Source organism: Eleginops maclovinus, chromosome 15 (assembly GCF_036324505.1).
Source record: "Eleginops maclovinus isolate JMC-PN-2008 ecotype Puerto Natales chromosome 15, JC_Emac_rtc_rv5, whole genome shotgun sequence".
In the NCBI taxonomy this organism is placed as follows: domain Eukaryota; kingdom Metazoa; phylum Chordata; class Actinopteri; order Perciformes; family Eleginopidae; genus Eleginops; species Eleginops maclovinus.
This window is the reverse complement of record NC_086363.1, coordinates 16,053,228-16,071,187: the sequence shown is the minus strand read 5'-3', so window position 1 is coordinate 16,071,187 and position 17,960 is coordinate 16,053,228. Positions and strand designations below refer to the sequence as shown.

Genomic DNA, 17,960 nt, shown 5'->3' with positions numbered 1-17,960 from the left:
TAAATTAAATGTTGGATGTTGAATCCAAATATATACTCTTAGTAAAAAGCTTATGCAGAGTTTAGCATTGATTATGTAGCTTTGCGTCTATTTGCTGTGTATGCTTCTCTTTTTTTGGCATATTTCTGGTCAACATGGGTTAGCAAAGTTGTTGAGAAATGTGCATGCAACACCGTGAAGTTTAAGATGGCTCACATGGAGCTGTAGATATGTCCAGACATGCTCCATTCATTTGCAGAGATGTTTAGAGTTGTTTTTGATTGGTTCTCTTTTTTGAATTGGTTGGAACTCTTGTATGCGAATCAAATCAATCATACAAGAATGTCTTTCAGTGCTGGAAAATGTAACAACATGTGTCTTATGTAATCAGAAAAGAGCTGTTACATTACTGTACAGTGATGCTTGTTTAAGAGCAAGGAAAAATGATGTCAACACAGAAATACTCACAGAAACAGAAGGCTGAAAACCTGTTAGAAAATAATTCACAAGTAAAACGTTACATTACTTGAAATAAGTTTAAGTAACATTACTTATGTTTAAACGGGTATCTGTGGGCTATTGCACCTTCCCAACACTTCCCTTTCATTTTAAAGAAGGTTGTGGTCCTCAAAAGTCACATAGACTCATTTTAGTTTCAGATCTAAATGTGAGCGTGTTTAATGGTAATCTACAAAGATGCATGTGTGAGTTTTAAGATGTGTAAAAGACAACTGCAGGGAGTGTGTGTGTGTGTGTGTGTGTGTGTGTGTGTGTGTGTGTGTGTGTGTGTGTGTGTGTGTGTGTGTGTGTGTGTGTGTGAGTGTGCGCGTGTGTGTTTGTCTTAAAGTGTGTGGGCAGAGCAGCAGAGAGTGCACTGCTGAATCAGTATTAGCGCGAAGAAGCAATGTAGTCAGATGAAATGACTCTGGCTAAATGCTTCAAATCACTGGGAGAGAGTACAGGAAGTAAATACAAGCCTGAGCTTTTCACTCCGGGATAATTATCCAGAAGTAATTTAAAATAACCAGTTAGTGGTCCTTAACCTCTACCAGAATCTACCAGAAGGCCTATAAATATATCAACAAAACTACATCTAATAAGGCCCATCAGGGATACTTTGTGACCCCCAATGATATAGTCTGTAAATAACCAGGAACATTAAAGGAATCTACCATGTAGTGATTCTTCTTTGAGAGTGTGACTCCAAGCTGAATTTCAGGATGTTGTGATTAAAATGCAAATGAGAGCTCAGACGTGGTCGCGAGGCAAGGTAGGCCGGGGAAATAGCATGTAGGGGATATAGTGTGTTGAGAGACAAACTATTTTCTGCAGTGTGAGGGCAGCAGGGAGGATCTGTGGCTTAAAGCCATCGCGGAGCTGCTGTAGGAGATGCATTCTTTATTCTGAGGAGGGGAGGGGAGAGAGAAAGAGGGAGGGAGAGGGAGAGAGAGAGAGAGAGAGAGAGAGAGAGAGAGAGAGGGAGAGAGGTGAGCAGAGCACACACGTCGCACTATCAACTGAATCCATCTAAGAAAACAACTCGCTGGCAGTCCGGGTCTGAGCTGCGTAGATACTAAAAGGCAAGTTTGAGCTTCCCCCGATAAAAGAGCGCAGAGGACGGACGCGGCTGGCCGTCATGGCCAGTGGAGGACACTTCTGCGAGTGCGTCCTCACCGTTCGGGCACAGTGTGGAAGGGGAGAGCTGGCGATCACCCTGCCGCCGCTTCTTTCGGTCGTCAAGCGCTGCAGACGGTGTTAAAAGCGGAGGTTGGGAAACACAAAAAAAGTGCGCTGGGGACGGACCTGCAGTCACTTATTGAGGGGACCCATACGGGAAAATATGCTGTTCCGTACACTCACTGGGTCCACGCTGCTGATCGGAACCGACTCCTCGCACCAGCGTTACCGAACGGACCTTTACGCACGGGCATACAGCCGGACCGCATGAAGGACAGAGGCGCAAGGAAAGGGGAAAAGTTGAGCGGGTTTTGTAATGGATAAAGGCTCGCCAAAGGTACAGTGGCTGTTTTTGAGTAACACAGTTGGAGAGAAATTGCAGAACAAAAACGACAGTACTAAAATCTATGTCAATCCACTCGTTTTTTATTTAAATTTGGAATGTTTTTGATTAAAAAAATAACCCTTTCTTAACCAAACAGATCCGAAAATACCCGTTTTTCTACTATAGCTCCAAGAATCCTGTAATCAAAACATGACTTCACCACTTCCAAATTACTTTTAAATAGATAAACAAAAATTAGGCAATTCATTTGTAGGTTAATTTCATCGTGTTAAAGATTAATACACTAAAAGTGCGCTGCTCCACATTTTTCACCCGGGAGAAAACCTGACTTTTTTTTTTTTTTGGAAGGGGAGGCTTTCACTCTCAATGCATTGCACGGTTTTCAATTCCCCCTTTGAAATAATTCATTCAAATGAACACCGCTCACTGGGCAGGCTTTGAAGTATACCTGATCCGCCTCTTATCGCCTCTTAAATACCCTATCCATTTTAAACTTTTAATTGCGTTTCTGTCGCTAAATCCAGTCCTAATCGGATTGTCCTGGCAACATATCACAGCGTTCATCTGGCGCTGAGAAACTGTGCTCACTGGGCTGGAAATTGAATCAAAATGAAATAAAAGAGAAAAAAAAACAACTATCAGTCTTTCTCCCTCCTTGATCTATCCATGTCTACCAGTCATCGGGTTTTGGGGTTGTCAAGTAAAGACTAACTTGACATCGTTTTCTTTTTTAAGGTTATAATGTGGATTCTTGGTGACATTTATTTATGCAGCTATAATAATCTTGATGCTGCTGCCGTCTGCTGTTGATTCGGCTGCTGTGGCAGCACATTTTATCGCCTCATGTGGTTGCTTACCCCGAAGCTTATTTGATTAAATTTAGCTCTTTCAATTTAGAAAAGTAGATCACAGATGTGTGTCAAAGGATTGCTTCTCCATCTCTGCCACAAAGAGCCCATGGAGGCTGTATCTGGTCAACAAACAACACAAGGGAGTGTAAAGAAGCAGGGGAAGGCAAATAGATGGGCTTTCTTTAAACATTACTTTTTTTACACCTGTCATGGCTTTCAGACATAAAAAATCTGCAACTGAGTCCAAAGGAAGAATTCTAGTTATTTTCTTTACGATGGGGCTAACTGGCTACTCCTGCTGCTTGACAAACCCTGCGGGACGTCTTAATCCACACTCAAGGCCGTTCCTGTGCTTAACATTCAACCTATCGTTCCCATTAGTGTGTGTTATCCAACTGAGGTGGAGCTTCAGTTAAGCTGAAAGCCACCGATGACAACCAGTATCTTTCAATCTTGTGGGGGAAGAGATGGAGAGCAAAAAATGTTTGATGGGTCATAAAACTTGGAATAATGGATCTGGGGTCTACTGTAATCCAATGGCCTTGTGCTTTACTACAAGCCTCCATGCTGAAAAATAGCCTGTATCGATCGTTTATTACAGGTGGAGGGACTAAATTATTTTCCAATCCCATTTCATTTGACAGCTCATGTATGTCACTCCGTCAGAGGAGGAGCTGACATGCAGGGTCTCTCTTCCACGACTGCCTCTCCTTTTGTTTTGTAATTCCACTCTTCACGGCTTTAAATCTTCAGTTTGGTGATGGTGTGTTCAGACCTACACGTAATAACGAGCTCCTCTTTAGGCCCCCAGCAAAACAATCGACTCTGTTTACTGTAAGCACTTGTGTGTTTACTTGTATACCTCTGTCCACAATGTGTGCTCAAGCAGACAGAGAAAAGACAGATGTATACTGAGGTGTATTTTTTCCCTAAGGAAATATCTTGGTCACTGAAAGAAGTAATGTCTTCATTAGCCTTATCTCATTTTAGCATGTTTTCCATTAAGCTGCGTTGATGTTGCTCAGAACCACTGTGAATCTGCAAGTGTGTCCTTGCAGTCGTCTATTACCTCCTTTGATAGAGCGCAAGGCATAAAAGCCTTCTTTATGTCTGTGAAACCGGATGTGCAAGAGCTGTTCTGAATATTTATCAGATGGTTGGACATTTTTTTTTTAAAGCCAGTGCATAATTTGATGTCGGCAGTGAACGGTATGTTTTGTGACTCTGTTTGGTGGAGAGGAAAACAGAACAAGGGATGGAAAGATAGTTGGTATGTGTGCATGTTTGTATGTCAAGTAAAGAGGAAGAGGGGGAGAGAATTGAGGCCCCCTTTTTTTCTGAGAAAAGACCACCCCTAAATATACTAATCCAGCATTTCTTTGTTTTCCCACACAGGTCTCCGGATCCAAATGTCACCCCCCTTGGACTCTATCCTGGTCAGGGACCAACAGTGTGTGACGGGCAGGCGAGTGAAGGCTGTGGTGGCTCTCTACTGCGTGGCTTCAAATTGGCCCTGGCTGAGCTCTGCATGGAGCATCGAGTGAAGAGTCCTGCTATGGTCCGATGTATAAGCATGGATGGAGTCAGTCAGAAGACTGGCCACCACTAATGAGACCATCGTACTTCAGCTGAGGACTAGCATTTACAGGATTACTCCCACGATTTCCTGCAGTTTTCTCAGCTAACTGCATCATTACCAAACTCTCCTAGTTGGACCTTTCTGGTTTTTGGTGGATATATACGTCAATGCCTTTCTGAATTTCATCTTTCTTTAATCTCCTACTAGTTTTTTTATATCGTTGGTTTCCTTTTTCCTGTTTTGTTTTTCCACTATGGAGTTTCTTGCTGGAACCTGGAATAAAGATTGGGCTTCATTCTTGCAAGTTTGGTTGACTGTAATCCTAAGCCTCCAAACGCAATTCAGCCCGGGTGCGTCTTGCCCGGAAGAGTGTCGTTGTGACAAACCATTTGTGTACTGCAACGAACGCAGCCTGACATCAGTGCCTCATGGGATACAGGACGGCTTCAAGGTCCTCTTCCTACACAACAACCAGATAAACAATGCTGGCTTCCCCCTGGACCTTCACAATGTGGCCACCGTGGAGACTGTGTACCTCTACGGCAACCAGCTGGACGAGTTTCCCATTAATCTGCCCAAAAACACCAGGGTCCTGCATCTCCAGGAGAATAATATCCAAACGATTTCTAGGGCAGCCCTGGCCCAACTGACTCGACTAGAGGAGCTGCACCTTGATGATAACTCCATCTCCACAGTGGGAGTGGAAGAAGGGGCCTTTAGGGAGGCAATAAGCCTCAAACTCCTCTTCCTCACCAAAAACCACTTAAGCAGCATTCCCATTGGCCTTCCAGAGGACCTGAAAGAGTTGCGGATGGACGAGAACCGCATTGCACACATTGCAGAGGAGGCGTTTCAGAATGTGACACGCCTGCAACGCCTCCTGCTGGATGGGAACCTGCTAACGGATGAGGGCATTGCACCAGGGACCTTCCAGGAACTGACCAACCTCCGTGAGCTGGCCCTGGCCCGCAATTCACTCACCTTCCCACCTCCCCTCTTACCTAGCCAGGCACTGGTCAAACTGAGCCTGCAGGAGAACCAAATTGACCAGATCCCTGTGGCAGCCTTCGCAGAACTTAACAGGCTGGAAAGACTGGATATCTCCAGCAACAATCTACAGACTCTCACACAGGGCGTGTTTGATGGCTTGTCTAGCCTAAAGCATCTCATGGTGCGCAATAACCCATGGCGTTGTGACTGTGCTGTGAAATGGGTTGTGGTGTGGCTAAAGTCTTTGCCCTCCTCCATCAACGCCCGAGGGTTTGTGTGTCTGAGTCCGGAAAAGGTGCGCGGCATGGCAATCAGAGAGCTCACGCTGGATATTATAGAGTGCCCGATTGATGTTGATCAGACACCCTGGCCCACCCTCCGCTCCACTCCCCCTCCCCCGCCAACAACTACTATCACCACCATTATCTCAACACTGATCACCACATCCATCCCTTTCTACTTTGACTCACCCTCTCCCCCTTTACCCCCAATCCACAACAACCCTCCTGGGCCCTTGCCTCCTTATGAGGACCCCCTTCAGATCTCCTTCTATGTGGTCAACTCTACCAGTATCGAGGTGAGCTGGGCTTCCTATTTCACCGTCACAGCCTACAAGGTCACTTGGGTCAAAAGGGGCCAAAGCCAAATAAACGAAGGAATGCGGGAGAGGACTGTGAGCGGGGACAGGCGGCAAATTAGCCTCACTGACCTTGAGCCCCGATCCGTGTATCGGATTTGCGTGCATGTTCTTGACACCCTAAATTCCTACAGACCCGGAGAGGATACTATATGCTCTGAGGCCAGGACCAAGGCTGTTATGTCTACCAAGCCTCCAGGTAGAGAGCCATCTCCACAGGAGAGCATTAATTCCACGCTGCTAATGGCTGGGATCATAGGTGGGGCGGTGCTACTCATCCTAGTAACGCTGCTCAGCCTGTTCTGCTGGCACATGCACAGGAAGAGCCGGTCATCTTCGAACAAGTGGAAATACAACCGGGGCAGGAGAAAAGACGACTACGGCGAGGCTGGAACCAAGAAGGATAACTCCATTCTGGAAATGACTGAGACCAGTTTCCAGATAGTGGCGCTGAACAATGAGCAGCTGCTCAAGGGAGATTTCCGCATTCAGCCTATCTACACGCCCAACGGGGGCATTGGATTTAGAGACTGTCACCTCAGTAACAACAGCCTAGCCTACTGCAAGAGCAGCAATGTGCCGAGTACAGAGTTCTGCCACACGTGATGCTGCAGTCTTCTCACATACCATAAACAATGAATACACGCATAAGTACACACATACACCGTTTGTGAAGATAACAAAAAACATTCAAAATTCTATTGAAATATAACTGTACTATATATATTTCCAAGTTCTGTCTACGATGTAATTTATACTGTGGATAATAATGTGGGATTCTCTGCTATCTTTTTTATTCTTAGAAGAAGAGGTAAAAGTTTCTTTTTTTTATAACCAGCAGGGTTTTGAACGTTGTTTTAATGGTCAGTACTGTACATGAACATGGATTCATACAATCAAGGCACCCTGGGTGTAGCTTCTGATTGACGCTGTCAGCCTTGGAATATGTTGAGGGGGCGCTTAGAGGGCTGGGATCCTTTGCTAACCACAGAAGCAAAATATGGCCTTTTTGCTCTTTAAAACACTGCAAACCTCCCCAGTACAACAGAACAGTAGTAAAAACAACACAGCACAGAGGAAATCCAAACACTGCTGATTAGAGCACGGTCGAAAATTCAGAACCGGTTCATTGGTGGTATGTTCTGAAAAAAAAGGACTGAAGTGCACTTTCTTATTAATGGAAGGAGGCAGGAAATGAGCAGAGGTGGTGATCACATGGAAGGGAGTGTGGACGGCTGTGTAGGAAGAATGTCATCGGTGCTGTTAAAAAGCCTGGACAGAGATTCCCCATAAGTGCCTTAACACTAAAAGCATCTTTGTTCTACTGTTTTGCAATTGAACAAAGGTGGGCTTAGTCAAGAGACACTTTTTGGAGAAAACAATGTGATAACCTTCATCACATTTGGTGTTTTTTTTTTGTGAGGAGATGCGATTATTACCACAAGTTTAAAAAGGAACAAAGGATTTTTGTCCCTAATGAGGTGCATGGATGTGCTGAGACTCGCAGATCCTTTTGAAGAAATTCCCTAATTTGTTCTGCTTCTTTTTTCCCTTGTTTTGGCAATTGAGGCCACAAGGGGGCAGTTTCCCTTAGCGTCGTGTGTGGGACAGAGGGCAAGACAGACAGAGGGAAGGAAGAAAGGGAAAAAAAAGCTGCATAGATCACTTTACATTCGCAATTCCCCTAGAGTCCATTACCCAGACGACATTACTCATGCTCAAACAACATTGTTTAGCGTATTATTGCTCATCGAGCTACTTAATGATGTGGAATCATTTAAAACTAACAGTGTTTTCTGTGTTCGGTGGCTAAATGATATAGATTTTCACCACTGTGGTCCATCATGATTGGAAGGCCTCTGTTCCCAAAGCTATGTGTGTGTGAGTACGATGCATTTGGAGAAAGCACACACATAATGCTAATTATACACCCACTTATTTCCAAATGTGTCCCAGCGTTCATTAGGCTTTTTGATAGATTAGGAAATTACCACAATAGGATCGTGCTCCGCCCATGGATCCTCACAATGCTGCACACAGTTGTGACTGAGAAGCTCATCCAGCATCTCATCATTCAACCCTTTGTGCACATTTTATGAGACTGTCTACTTCATTTATGATTCGGTCTACCTGAACAATGCACCTGCTAGCTTCACACCATTAGTTCCTGCGATGATGGTCCTCGCCCTTTTTCCCCTCATTTTCCATCCTTCCCTCCCCGTCTCCCTGCATGGGCTCAATTAAAACACTTTCCCTGCCCTTCAGCTTGTGCACTGTGGTGGCAGCTCTTTGCATGCGATGTGCCAGTGAGAGGTCTTCATTATGCACTTCTTAAGAAGACTTTATTTGATTTGACAAGATTCTAGTTTGAGGGGCCAAGCATAAAGAATTCCCACCGCTGACCCATTCGCCCCCACCTTTCCCCCTCTCCTCATAATCCTCGACCAAAAAAGGGAGAAAAATATGTAGACCTTATTTTCACTTGGCTGCATGGAGCTCACGCTGGGACACTGAGTGTGTGTTAACTCTTTGTGAGGTGCACAGTTTCTGCTGTTCCGACATACAAGGTAGATAACGACACAAACTAGGCTGGGCATTTTAAGTGAAACGATTGTTAAGGGCTTGTACTCGAGTTATTCCAGTGTCAAGATTATCTTTGAGAGGATTTTCTGTCAGCATTTGGGATATCTCGAAAGTAGCTGCACTTACTGTTATTCCAGCAATAGCTACGATCACGTGGACTTTTATTTGAGGTGGTGCGTACAATTCCATAGCACCAGTGCTGAAAATCTGTTCACATTTTAAACATTACCTAACACAATGAATGAAATCTGTCTCAATATGTCATGCAGTGTGAAGTGTCTTTTCAAAAAGACCTTTTTGTTGGATTTTCTTTTTAGAAGCAAATGGATTTATTTGAACAAGATTAAACATTTAAGCATCAGTTCAGTTTCTTGAAATATTCTTATTCACTCTCTTGCTGTAGTTTAGTTTAATAAGAAAAATCATACCACTCTGATGTCCTTGAACTAAATGCAAAACTACTAACAGTGGCCAGTGAGGCTGGCTTAGCATAAAAACTGGAAACAGCTAGCTTGGCTCTGTCCAAAATTAGGAACATGAAGTGTAAAACAACATTGTCACTTTTAGACTTTTTTTGAATTGATTAAACACACACACACATATTGTGTTAGTAAGTGATTGTTGACGGGTTTTGCTACATTTGGACAGAGCAAGGATTTCCCCCCTGTTTGAAATATTTATGCTAAGCTAACTGGCTGCAGTTTTTAGCTTCATATTTACAGTAGGGGCATGATGGGGTCAATCTTCTCATCTTACTCTAAGCAAGTTGGGTTTATCACAAATAAGATCTTCTGTGGTTACCAAGGCATTTCTTTTTATTTCAACCTGTTTCTAAGGATATCCACAGCTGAACATAACCCCCACGCAGAAACACTTGAACATTTACATCAAATATCATTTATTAGTCTTTGTTCTGCCCTATTTTATGTCACATGCTGATCAAACAAATGGGGGTCGAACTGTCACAACATAAAGTATCTCCCCTGTCTGTGAATGTGTCATGGAGACAGATATTTGCCTTACCTTTTATGCAGGACTGAATGATTAGCTAGTGAGAGCGTTTAGTGGAAGGAAGAAAAGATGAGACATAAGGAGACGGCAAGAAGAATGCAGAAAAGAAAGCACATTACTCTCAACTATTTGCAGCCACGGCAGCGGCAACAATAACAGTGTTAACAGGAAGAACAACACGGAGCATGATGCACAGTAGCTAACGAGAGACTGTTCATCCGTAGTGCCAGACCTTAAGCGGTGCATGGCTAATGATTCGTGCTTTGAAGCTTTGGTGGTTGTTTTGCAGCGTACATTACTCTTAATGTTCTTGATGAAAGAACGCGACTGCGGATCTGTGACCATGAAATAACACAAAATGTATCAAGGACTGCTAGCATAGGATTATTACTGTTTCTGGATGCTGAGGAGTAATTTCCCTTAAAGCTCATTGAATCATGTTGAAATAATTATGTTTAATCTTCAAGAGGTCAAAACAAATGAGTGGTTGAATATGTTTAAAGTCATCTTTTCTACCTGCAAATATCTATTAGCCAGTAACATTCATTCAAGGATTTTTGCATGTACTGTATTTAGCTTCATAGCCTTTCCTTTGTTTTTATCTTACCAGGTTTTTTTTTCCCTTCTAGCAATCACCCAGTAGTGGTTGAGGTACAGTATGAGCAACCATACAGGAGACTTTAGAGAAAGAAGGCTGGAAAGTTACAGTGCATGTGAAGCTACTGCGTATGGATACTCATGGAGACGCTGCAGTGTTATGTTGGCCATCCACACCAAGTTTTCTTAGGAACCAAAGTTAAATTTCTGTTCTCATGATGAAATATTGATGTTGTTCCATGTATGTGCCTTGAGGTTGAACTTACAATGTAAAGTCCTTGAAAACCTTTAAATGTTTTTGCACAAACTGTAAATACTTAAGTGAAGCTTTTTGAAAATAAAAGAGCCATTGGATTTGGGCGATCACTCCTTGTTCATTTTAGAAAAGTTGATCCTACATTCTTTTTCTGTTACGTATGTGTGCTGGCAAAACGGGGGGAAGTTTGTACACTACACACAGGCTTTTAGCTAAATGTATTTTAGGTCAGACACTAGTAATTCGGGATCAAAGATTTGTACCACACCATGCCAAGTTATCCTCTTATTTCTATAAGAGAAGCTTGAGACATCTTAGCGTAGCCACCGCAGCTTAAGAGTACGCCTGGGGAAAATCCAGGATACTCTCTCATTCGACTTGTACGGCACAACTAAGTCCCAGAATGGGCTCTGTCTCCAAATCCCTACCAATTTTTTTTTTCTTTCCACATGACCACATCCCAATGTTGCCTCTGTAACCTCCAGTCGGCTATAAAAACCCACATTAGCACACTCTTAATTCACTATGACAATTAACCACATGTATTGGGCTGAAACATAAGAGGGTGTGCCACTCTGGTATTTTGAGCGGGAAATTGGTGTTTTTCTCAAAACCCCCACATGTCAAAATGTGATTTCTTATTGCACAATTGTAGGCTTTCTGTGGAGGCAAAGTGGGTGAATCGAACTGAGGGTTTGGCACTAAAATCATCATGCTTTGCTCTGTCTTACTTGTGTGTTGTGTAGCGAGCGTAACGGAAGATTGAGAGTGTGTGATCTCACCACCATCTCACCACTGTGCATTTTTCAGTAAGTGGTTTTAAAAGACCATACCTTAGTTGTTGCATAATGTCTACATTTTTATTAATAAGGTGTTTTCAAACTAGTGATTTGCCAAATTAGGGTAGCACCACAATGATGTAAGAAATGATTATATAATAATCTGCTGCTAGATAACACGTCTAACATTGTCCAATAAAAAAATATATAAACTATGGAAATGGGAACAGTTTTAAATGAAACAAAAAAGCAGGCAAATAGACAAATACAGCTTGTTTATATAAAAAAAACAAATGCTAAGTAGATTATCAATGTTTTTACATAAGAACACATCTAAGGGTATTTTAAAAACTAAATAAGGACCTTATTTCAGATATACCCACAAGTTGTCAGATTGTTTCTAATCAGTCATAATAATACAATTAAAATACTTTTCATTTGATAGCTTTAATCTTTTGAGATTACAGTTTTTAAAGGCCCTTTCCGTCGAGTGAAACCCATGTATCTCCAGGTGTGTCGATGGAATGAGATAATTCTAATGGCTGACTTTAAAAATATGTGTTTCCTACAAGACAGCAACAAAGGAAAAAAGATATGATGATCTTATAGAATATCATGCATTACTGTAGATTACACTTTTTCAACAGTATATAAAGGAGTTAAATGTAGCACAACCTTCATCATCATTCAACTGTAATGCTTTAGGCAGAACTAATAGTAAAATACTGAATAGGACAATTTTACTGAACAATGAATACTGGTACTCTGACCTCAGCAGAGTTTTCAATGCTGGACTTTTACACATACAGTATTTCACTATATGTGATAAGTACTTTTTTTCAGTTTCTTTTACCACTTCTGTTACTTTTGTGACTTTAAGTACAGTTCGCTCCTAAGACAGACAGACACACACACACACACACACACACACACACACACACACACACACACACACACACACACACACACACACACACACACACCACACTTACATCAATACTCATCTAAGTTTGAACTGCTGCTGTCGGCACTTACCTAATTGTCACATGACTGAAACGCAGTATCAGACTAGTGTTTGTTTTTGCTTCATTTAGATGAAAATGCTTGTGTGTCATCTTCCATATGGCAGAAACTAATGAAATGCTGACTTTCTGCCTTTGAATTGTACGCTGAACAGGTGTTCGCTCAGAGGAGCTGCCTTTTAAATGTCTCCCTGCCAAAAGAACATTCAATTCTTTGTTAAGTGCACGCTCTCGAACAGCTTCACTTTGTGATCCTCGTTTAACCGTCTTCTAATCAGCCTCGATATAGAGGAAAAGTCATTATAGGATGCAATTTAAAGCAATCCTATTTCAGGTGTTACAAACATTGACATCTGGTAGACTTTAACATTGAAGCGGCTGGTGTTAAAGCGGTGCTCTGTTGTTATTCCCATCTTTCATTGCCCTCCGTTAGCCTTTAATTACAGGCTATGCAGGTGAGGCCTGTAGCTCTCGCACAGTACTTGAGGCTAATGCGTGTCAGGATGGGTCACTGGATTTCTGCCCATTTACTGCCAACGGTGAATGGCATGAAGATTCAATAAAAAATATATATATATTAAATCCATTAAAGATCACCTTGCTGTTTTTTTCTAAACTAAAAGAAAAAATAAATGAATGGAAAAAAAGAAAGCATGGTTTGCATTTACTCCTGTGTGAATAGAAAATAGACTTGAAGCTCCGCTTTTTTCCTCCTGTTTCCTGAAAGTGCTTACTCCATTTGATGCTAGTCTTTTAAATGTAACTTTGTGAAGTTGAAAGAGAACTAAACACAGCACAGACTCTATAGGAATTCCTCTGGCAGCATTCGAACAACGAGCACAGGGGGATATTTTAAACAATCATCAATCGGGCAATTTTTGGAGATGCAAATTCAATTTGTTCTCCCAATTTTAGATTACCGAAGTCTCGCCTGATTTCTGCAACAACTGCATAGAAAATGTGCTTTGTGCCATTGAGATAGCTGAGATGTTTTCTCTACAAAAATGAATATATTGCCTGACAAGTCTTTAGTCTGCAGGGAGAGTTGCTTTCAAAACCACAGCACTTTCTTTACACACTCTTTTAAAAGTTCAGAAAGTGACCTGCCAGCTGTGTGGAGTCCTAATTGGTGACAAAATGTTGTTTTAGGCTGTCAAACTGCCTGAAATGCTCTCAGGTCTGGAAGGCATTTATAGGTGTTGACACAATGGAAGTAACCCCTGCTGTAAACAGTGTGATGCAACCAACTAGCTGCAACCTGCAACTAATGCTGCCATTGTGAAGCCGGCAATGGTCAGTTTGTGTTGACACTAAGTGCTAGAGGCACTTATTCATCTTTCCTATGCTTTTTATTTTGTGGTTTTGCTGTATTACATCCCATTATATCTGCAAAAAACCTGTCTACTATAAAACAAACACTTCAACTGCATTCTCGAATACATTTAGAGGGAAGGATTTTTTCTCCATGATGTGTTTTAGATCTAAAACACACCATACTTCTAGGTTAGGATTAGTAAAAGATCATGGTTTGGCTTTGACCAAACACATTTCTTGTGTTATTTAGCTTACGGAGTTGATTTAAATGACTAAACGCTGGATTCTGGTTTAACACGGAACACCCAAACCAGTCTCCTGGGGGAAAGTCTTGTGTTTTGTTTATCCCATTTTCCACTCAAACCTTCCTCCTATGCAGACTTCTGCATTTGTGTTTGTGAAACAAAATTCGCTGGAAAACAAAGTGACAATGCTGTTTGTGAACATCATTAGGGGACCAAGCTGTCTGAAGTGAACCACAAATTAAAGGGTAATAGGTTTGAAAATAGTTTAACTATAACCAGTTATTATACAGAGAAAAATAATGAATATTTACCTCTCTGGCTTTACAAAGGGATTCATTCTCATGGTGCTCATCACATGTCCTGCTAATAATCCCTATTTTTACTAATTTTGTATCTGATTACATATTTTTTCCTGGACTGCAACGCAATGCCGTTATTATTTTATCACGTAACACAATTCCCGTAAGTTTCCCCAAGCCTATTAGCGTCATGCTGCCAACATATTGTCAGATTCAGTGCTTTAAGAAGTGAATGTGTGAATGAAGCTTTAGTGGAAATAGTGTTACCATCACACACACTCTGCAGTGTACTGCTGACTGAGTAACAGACAGTGCAGAGGTGAAATGGTAGCAAGTTTAGCAGTGATGGAAAAAATATTCAGATATTTTGCTCAAGAGAAAACGAATAAACACAATCAATATAACTCAAAATGCATTATTTTAATTAATACAAAATTGGTGTTATAAACTAAAATAAAGGTACCAAGGTATTTATCAGCTAAAACCACTTTAAAAGGATCAAATTAGAAGAAAAATGGAACAATGTAGTGTTAATACTTTAGAGCGTAAACATTGTTTATTTTATGTTGGGTTGAACTTTAACAAATTCAACAAGCCCAGCAATATCAACATTTGCATGTATTGGTTAACTGAAAAACTGAAGTTGCATACATAAGTGTTTTACGTTACACTTACATTTGTGATTGGTGATTAGACTGTAAATGCATACCTCGGTATTATGAGTATTATGTTTAAGAACATTGCTTTATCCACAGTGATCAATATTTTTTGGGAATATGATATGGCATATTCTTACCCATTTGTTTTAAAAAGAAGCTGCTGTTGATTATCAACATCCATAACTCAGTGGCACTGTGACAGAGGAGACACTTCATTAGTGGAATAAAATATCAAGTTGTCCAAGCGCTTTCATTTGTTTTCCAAGTTAACAATGTCTTCTCAGACTACAGCACATTTTTCTTTGGTATCAAATTAATCTGTAGTTGTTTTATAGGCAACGCTACACAGAGTGAAACTTGTGCATATTTGTATGCTAATTGGTGATTTATCCATGGTAGCATATATTTCAGAGTCGGCTGCCGTACAGACGCTGTTACCATGGGAAAGGTGATTTCTCCCACACATCAGCATTGAGAAATAATTGGTATGGATCTAAACAACACTTTCCATATCTCTGGGTTCTTTGATTGAAAGTAATTGTGCTTTCCCCCAACAACAGCTACCTGACTTTACAAAAAAACACAATTAATGTAGTAGAAGAGCGAGCTGGAGAGGATGTTTATTCAACACAAAACATCTCTTTACATTTGCATTACTTCTGCAACCTGATAAAAAAATCATTCACGGCTAAACTAAATAAGAACCGAGCATTTTCAATAATTAAAACACCACCTGTCAGGGAAACTTGGAGCAAATTCCCAAGAATCTAGCCAGATTAATCTTTAACTTTCTCCCCTGGTCCACATTGAGCATGGTACGGTCGCCATATGTTGGGCCTCTGGGTCACTGGAGTCACAATTCCAGGAGGGACAGAGCAGCTGTGACCTGAGCGGACTCACCGTCTGGTAAGGTCGGTAATGAATGAAGATGCTGATGAATTGTGAAGGCAAAAGGCTCAAGGCTTTCTGGAGGTGACCAGGAGGAAACTCAAAGAAAAAACAAAACGGTTACCGCTTTTTTTAATGTAACATACAAGTTCAGATTGTGCAAGGCCTCGGCCCGGGGAGATTTATTGATATCGCTGAAGCTCTGCAGGGATTTGAAATGCATAAATATGCCTTATTCATACGGCTAATCAGGTTCTTGAATATAATGGGAACATTTATAGTTTTAAATAATGTTCTTGTTTTAGTGCTTTGTAATCTAATGATAAATGGCTGTTACCAAGGGGTTGAACTGGTATTATTTATCTTACAACATTAAAATGTGAACACCTTTTCAAATATCCTTTTTATGACTTAATACTCAAATACCATTTCCCTGCTATCTTGATAAGGAAAAATTATATAACACTATATGATGATTTTCTTTATTATATTTTGTCTGTACTGTACTATGACTTAAATATTTAATCAACATATTATACTTTGCTATTTCACGATACTTCAACATACTTTACCATTACTGATTTTGATATTTTTGAAATACTATTTTCTGCAAACTATAATATGTTTTTAAGGATATTTTTGATATACTACGCAGTTTTTTAGAAAAATAACAAGTCTAGAATGTCAAAAATAGTATAGTTTATAAAGTATATAATATAATATGTCAAAAATATTATTTATTTGTTTGCATATTTTTGATATGCTAAACTACATTTTTTTAACATATTTTATACATATTATAATATGGGTTTTCTTTCCCAAAATGTTCACATACTATACTACAGCCTTTTTTGCATATTTTTGACCTAGTGTGCTACGTCTTTTTTAAATGATATTATTTAATACTATACTATGTTATTCTGTTTTTTTATATATATTTTGCAACAAACTATACGTATGTTGTTTTTTTCAGATTTTTAAGACGTACTAAACTATGTAATTTTTATGATATTTTTGACATACTATACCACATAATTTCTCTGAAATGTTAGACCTACCTCGTTTTTGAAATACTATCATTTTCTATGATATATTTGTAAGTCTATGTTGTTTTTCTCAATCTTTTAAATGTTTAAGACACCATACTTTTAATAGCGTTGGCCTATGTGCCCGTCTGAGTCCCGGACAGCCACTGTCTAATTTAACCCTTGGCTGTATTGGGAAAGGTTGAATAATAGATGCCAGCGAATGACAATGACAGAAAAAAGACGGGAATAAATCTGCATTTGAGAATGAAACTTTGACCTATAATGTCATAATGAAGATGCAACATGAGCCATTTGAGATGTCACTCTAGACAAATTAATCCCATGACAAGTCTTCATGGGATGTATTTATGACAATGTAAATGAATTGTCAGTCAGACTGAAAGACTTGCTCACTGAGGGTGGAGTTCTCCACACATGAGTTATGAGGAACCTTGCTTTAGAAAATGAAGTCTGCCAACCTATATTCCTCTGCATAAAGTATGACCAGTCGTTATACCTTAGAGAGGAACATATTTCTGCATTTAAATATACAAAACAGGTCATACAAACAGATCAAGCGAACTTTGAAACTGTAATGTAATCAATGATCTTCTTTTATCAGTAAAGTTGTTTTTTTTTAAATAGTAATGCATTTATAATCAACAGTTCGATCAAGTTACATAAATGAACATGAAAAAAGTTGTGACTGTGTGAAAGGAAATATTGCTGAAAAATGATGAGTATTATGAAGCTGAAGCTTTGCACTACCAGCTACATATAGCCACTCCATGCAGACATCACTTTCGTCATTAAAAGTCAGAATCCCTCCTTTTTCCTCTGTACGAAGCTCTAGTAGTCTGGGAGTTGGCCTGTCATAACATTTAATTTTGAGTAGAGCTACTCAACTATTGTAGAGGTTATTAAGTAAAAGTTATATTTTTGTCAACTACAGATCTCCACTCTCCATAACTGCACTTGCTAATGTTGTTACTTTTTAATGGTGTTTTTCTCAGTACAGCGTTTATGTGATTTCATTGGTTGGGGATGACTGTTACGCACTCACCTCTTCTGTTCTCCTCCTCACTGCAAAGGTGCACCTGGGGACGGTCGAATTGTCAAAAAATCAGCTCCTATCGTCTATTCCTATCTACTCTTCCTTGACCTTTGCGTGAAACGTTACGGGGTTAAGGAATAGTGGATAGGAGAATTCAAAAGGACTT

The 17,960-nt window shown here is 40.4% G+C and overlaps 1 protein-coding gene across 1 annotated transcript; it reads left to right on the top strand.

Annotated features, from left to right (window-relative positions):
- Nucleotides 1-1,466: 1,466 nt before the first annotated feature.
- flrt2 (fibronectin leucine rich transmembrane protein 2) lies at nucleotides 1,467-10,609 on the top strand. Its single transcript, XM_063902412.1, has 2 exons — nucleotides 1,467-1,993; nucleotides 4,249-10,609. Exon 2 carries the CDS (start codon nucleotides 4,686-4,688, stop codon nucleotides 6,663-6,665), a length of 1,980 nt encoding a protein of 659 aa, XP_063758482.1. The 5' UTR covers nucleotides 1,467-1,993; nucleotides 4,249-4,685; the 3' UTR covers nucleotides 6,666-10,609.
- The last annotated feature ends 7,351 nt before the right edge of the window (nucleotides 10,610-17,960 follow it).

Bases quoted from the DNA above. Each gene is read 5' to 3' on its own strand.
- flrt2 (XM_063902412.1), top strand. From the start codon at position 4,686: ATGGAGTTTCTTGCTGGAACCTGGAATAAAGATTGGGCTTCATTCTTG.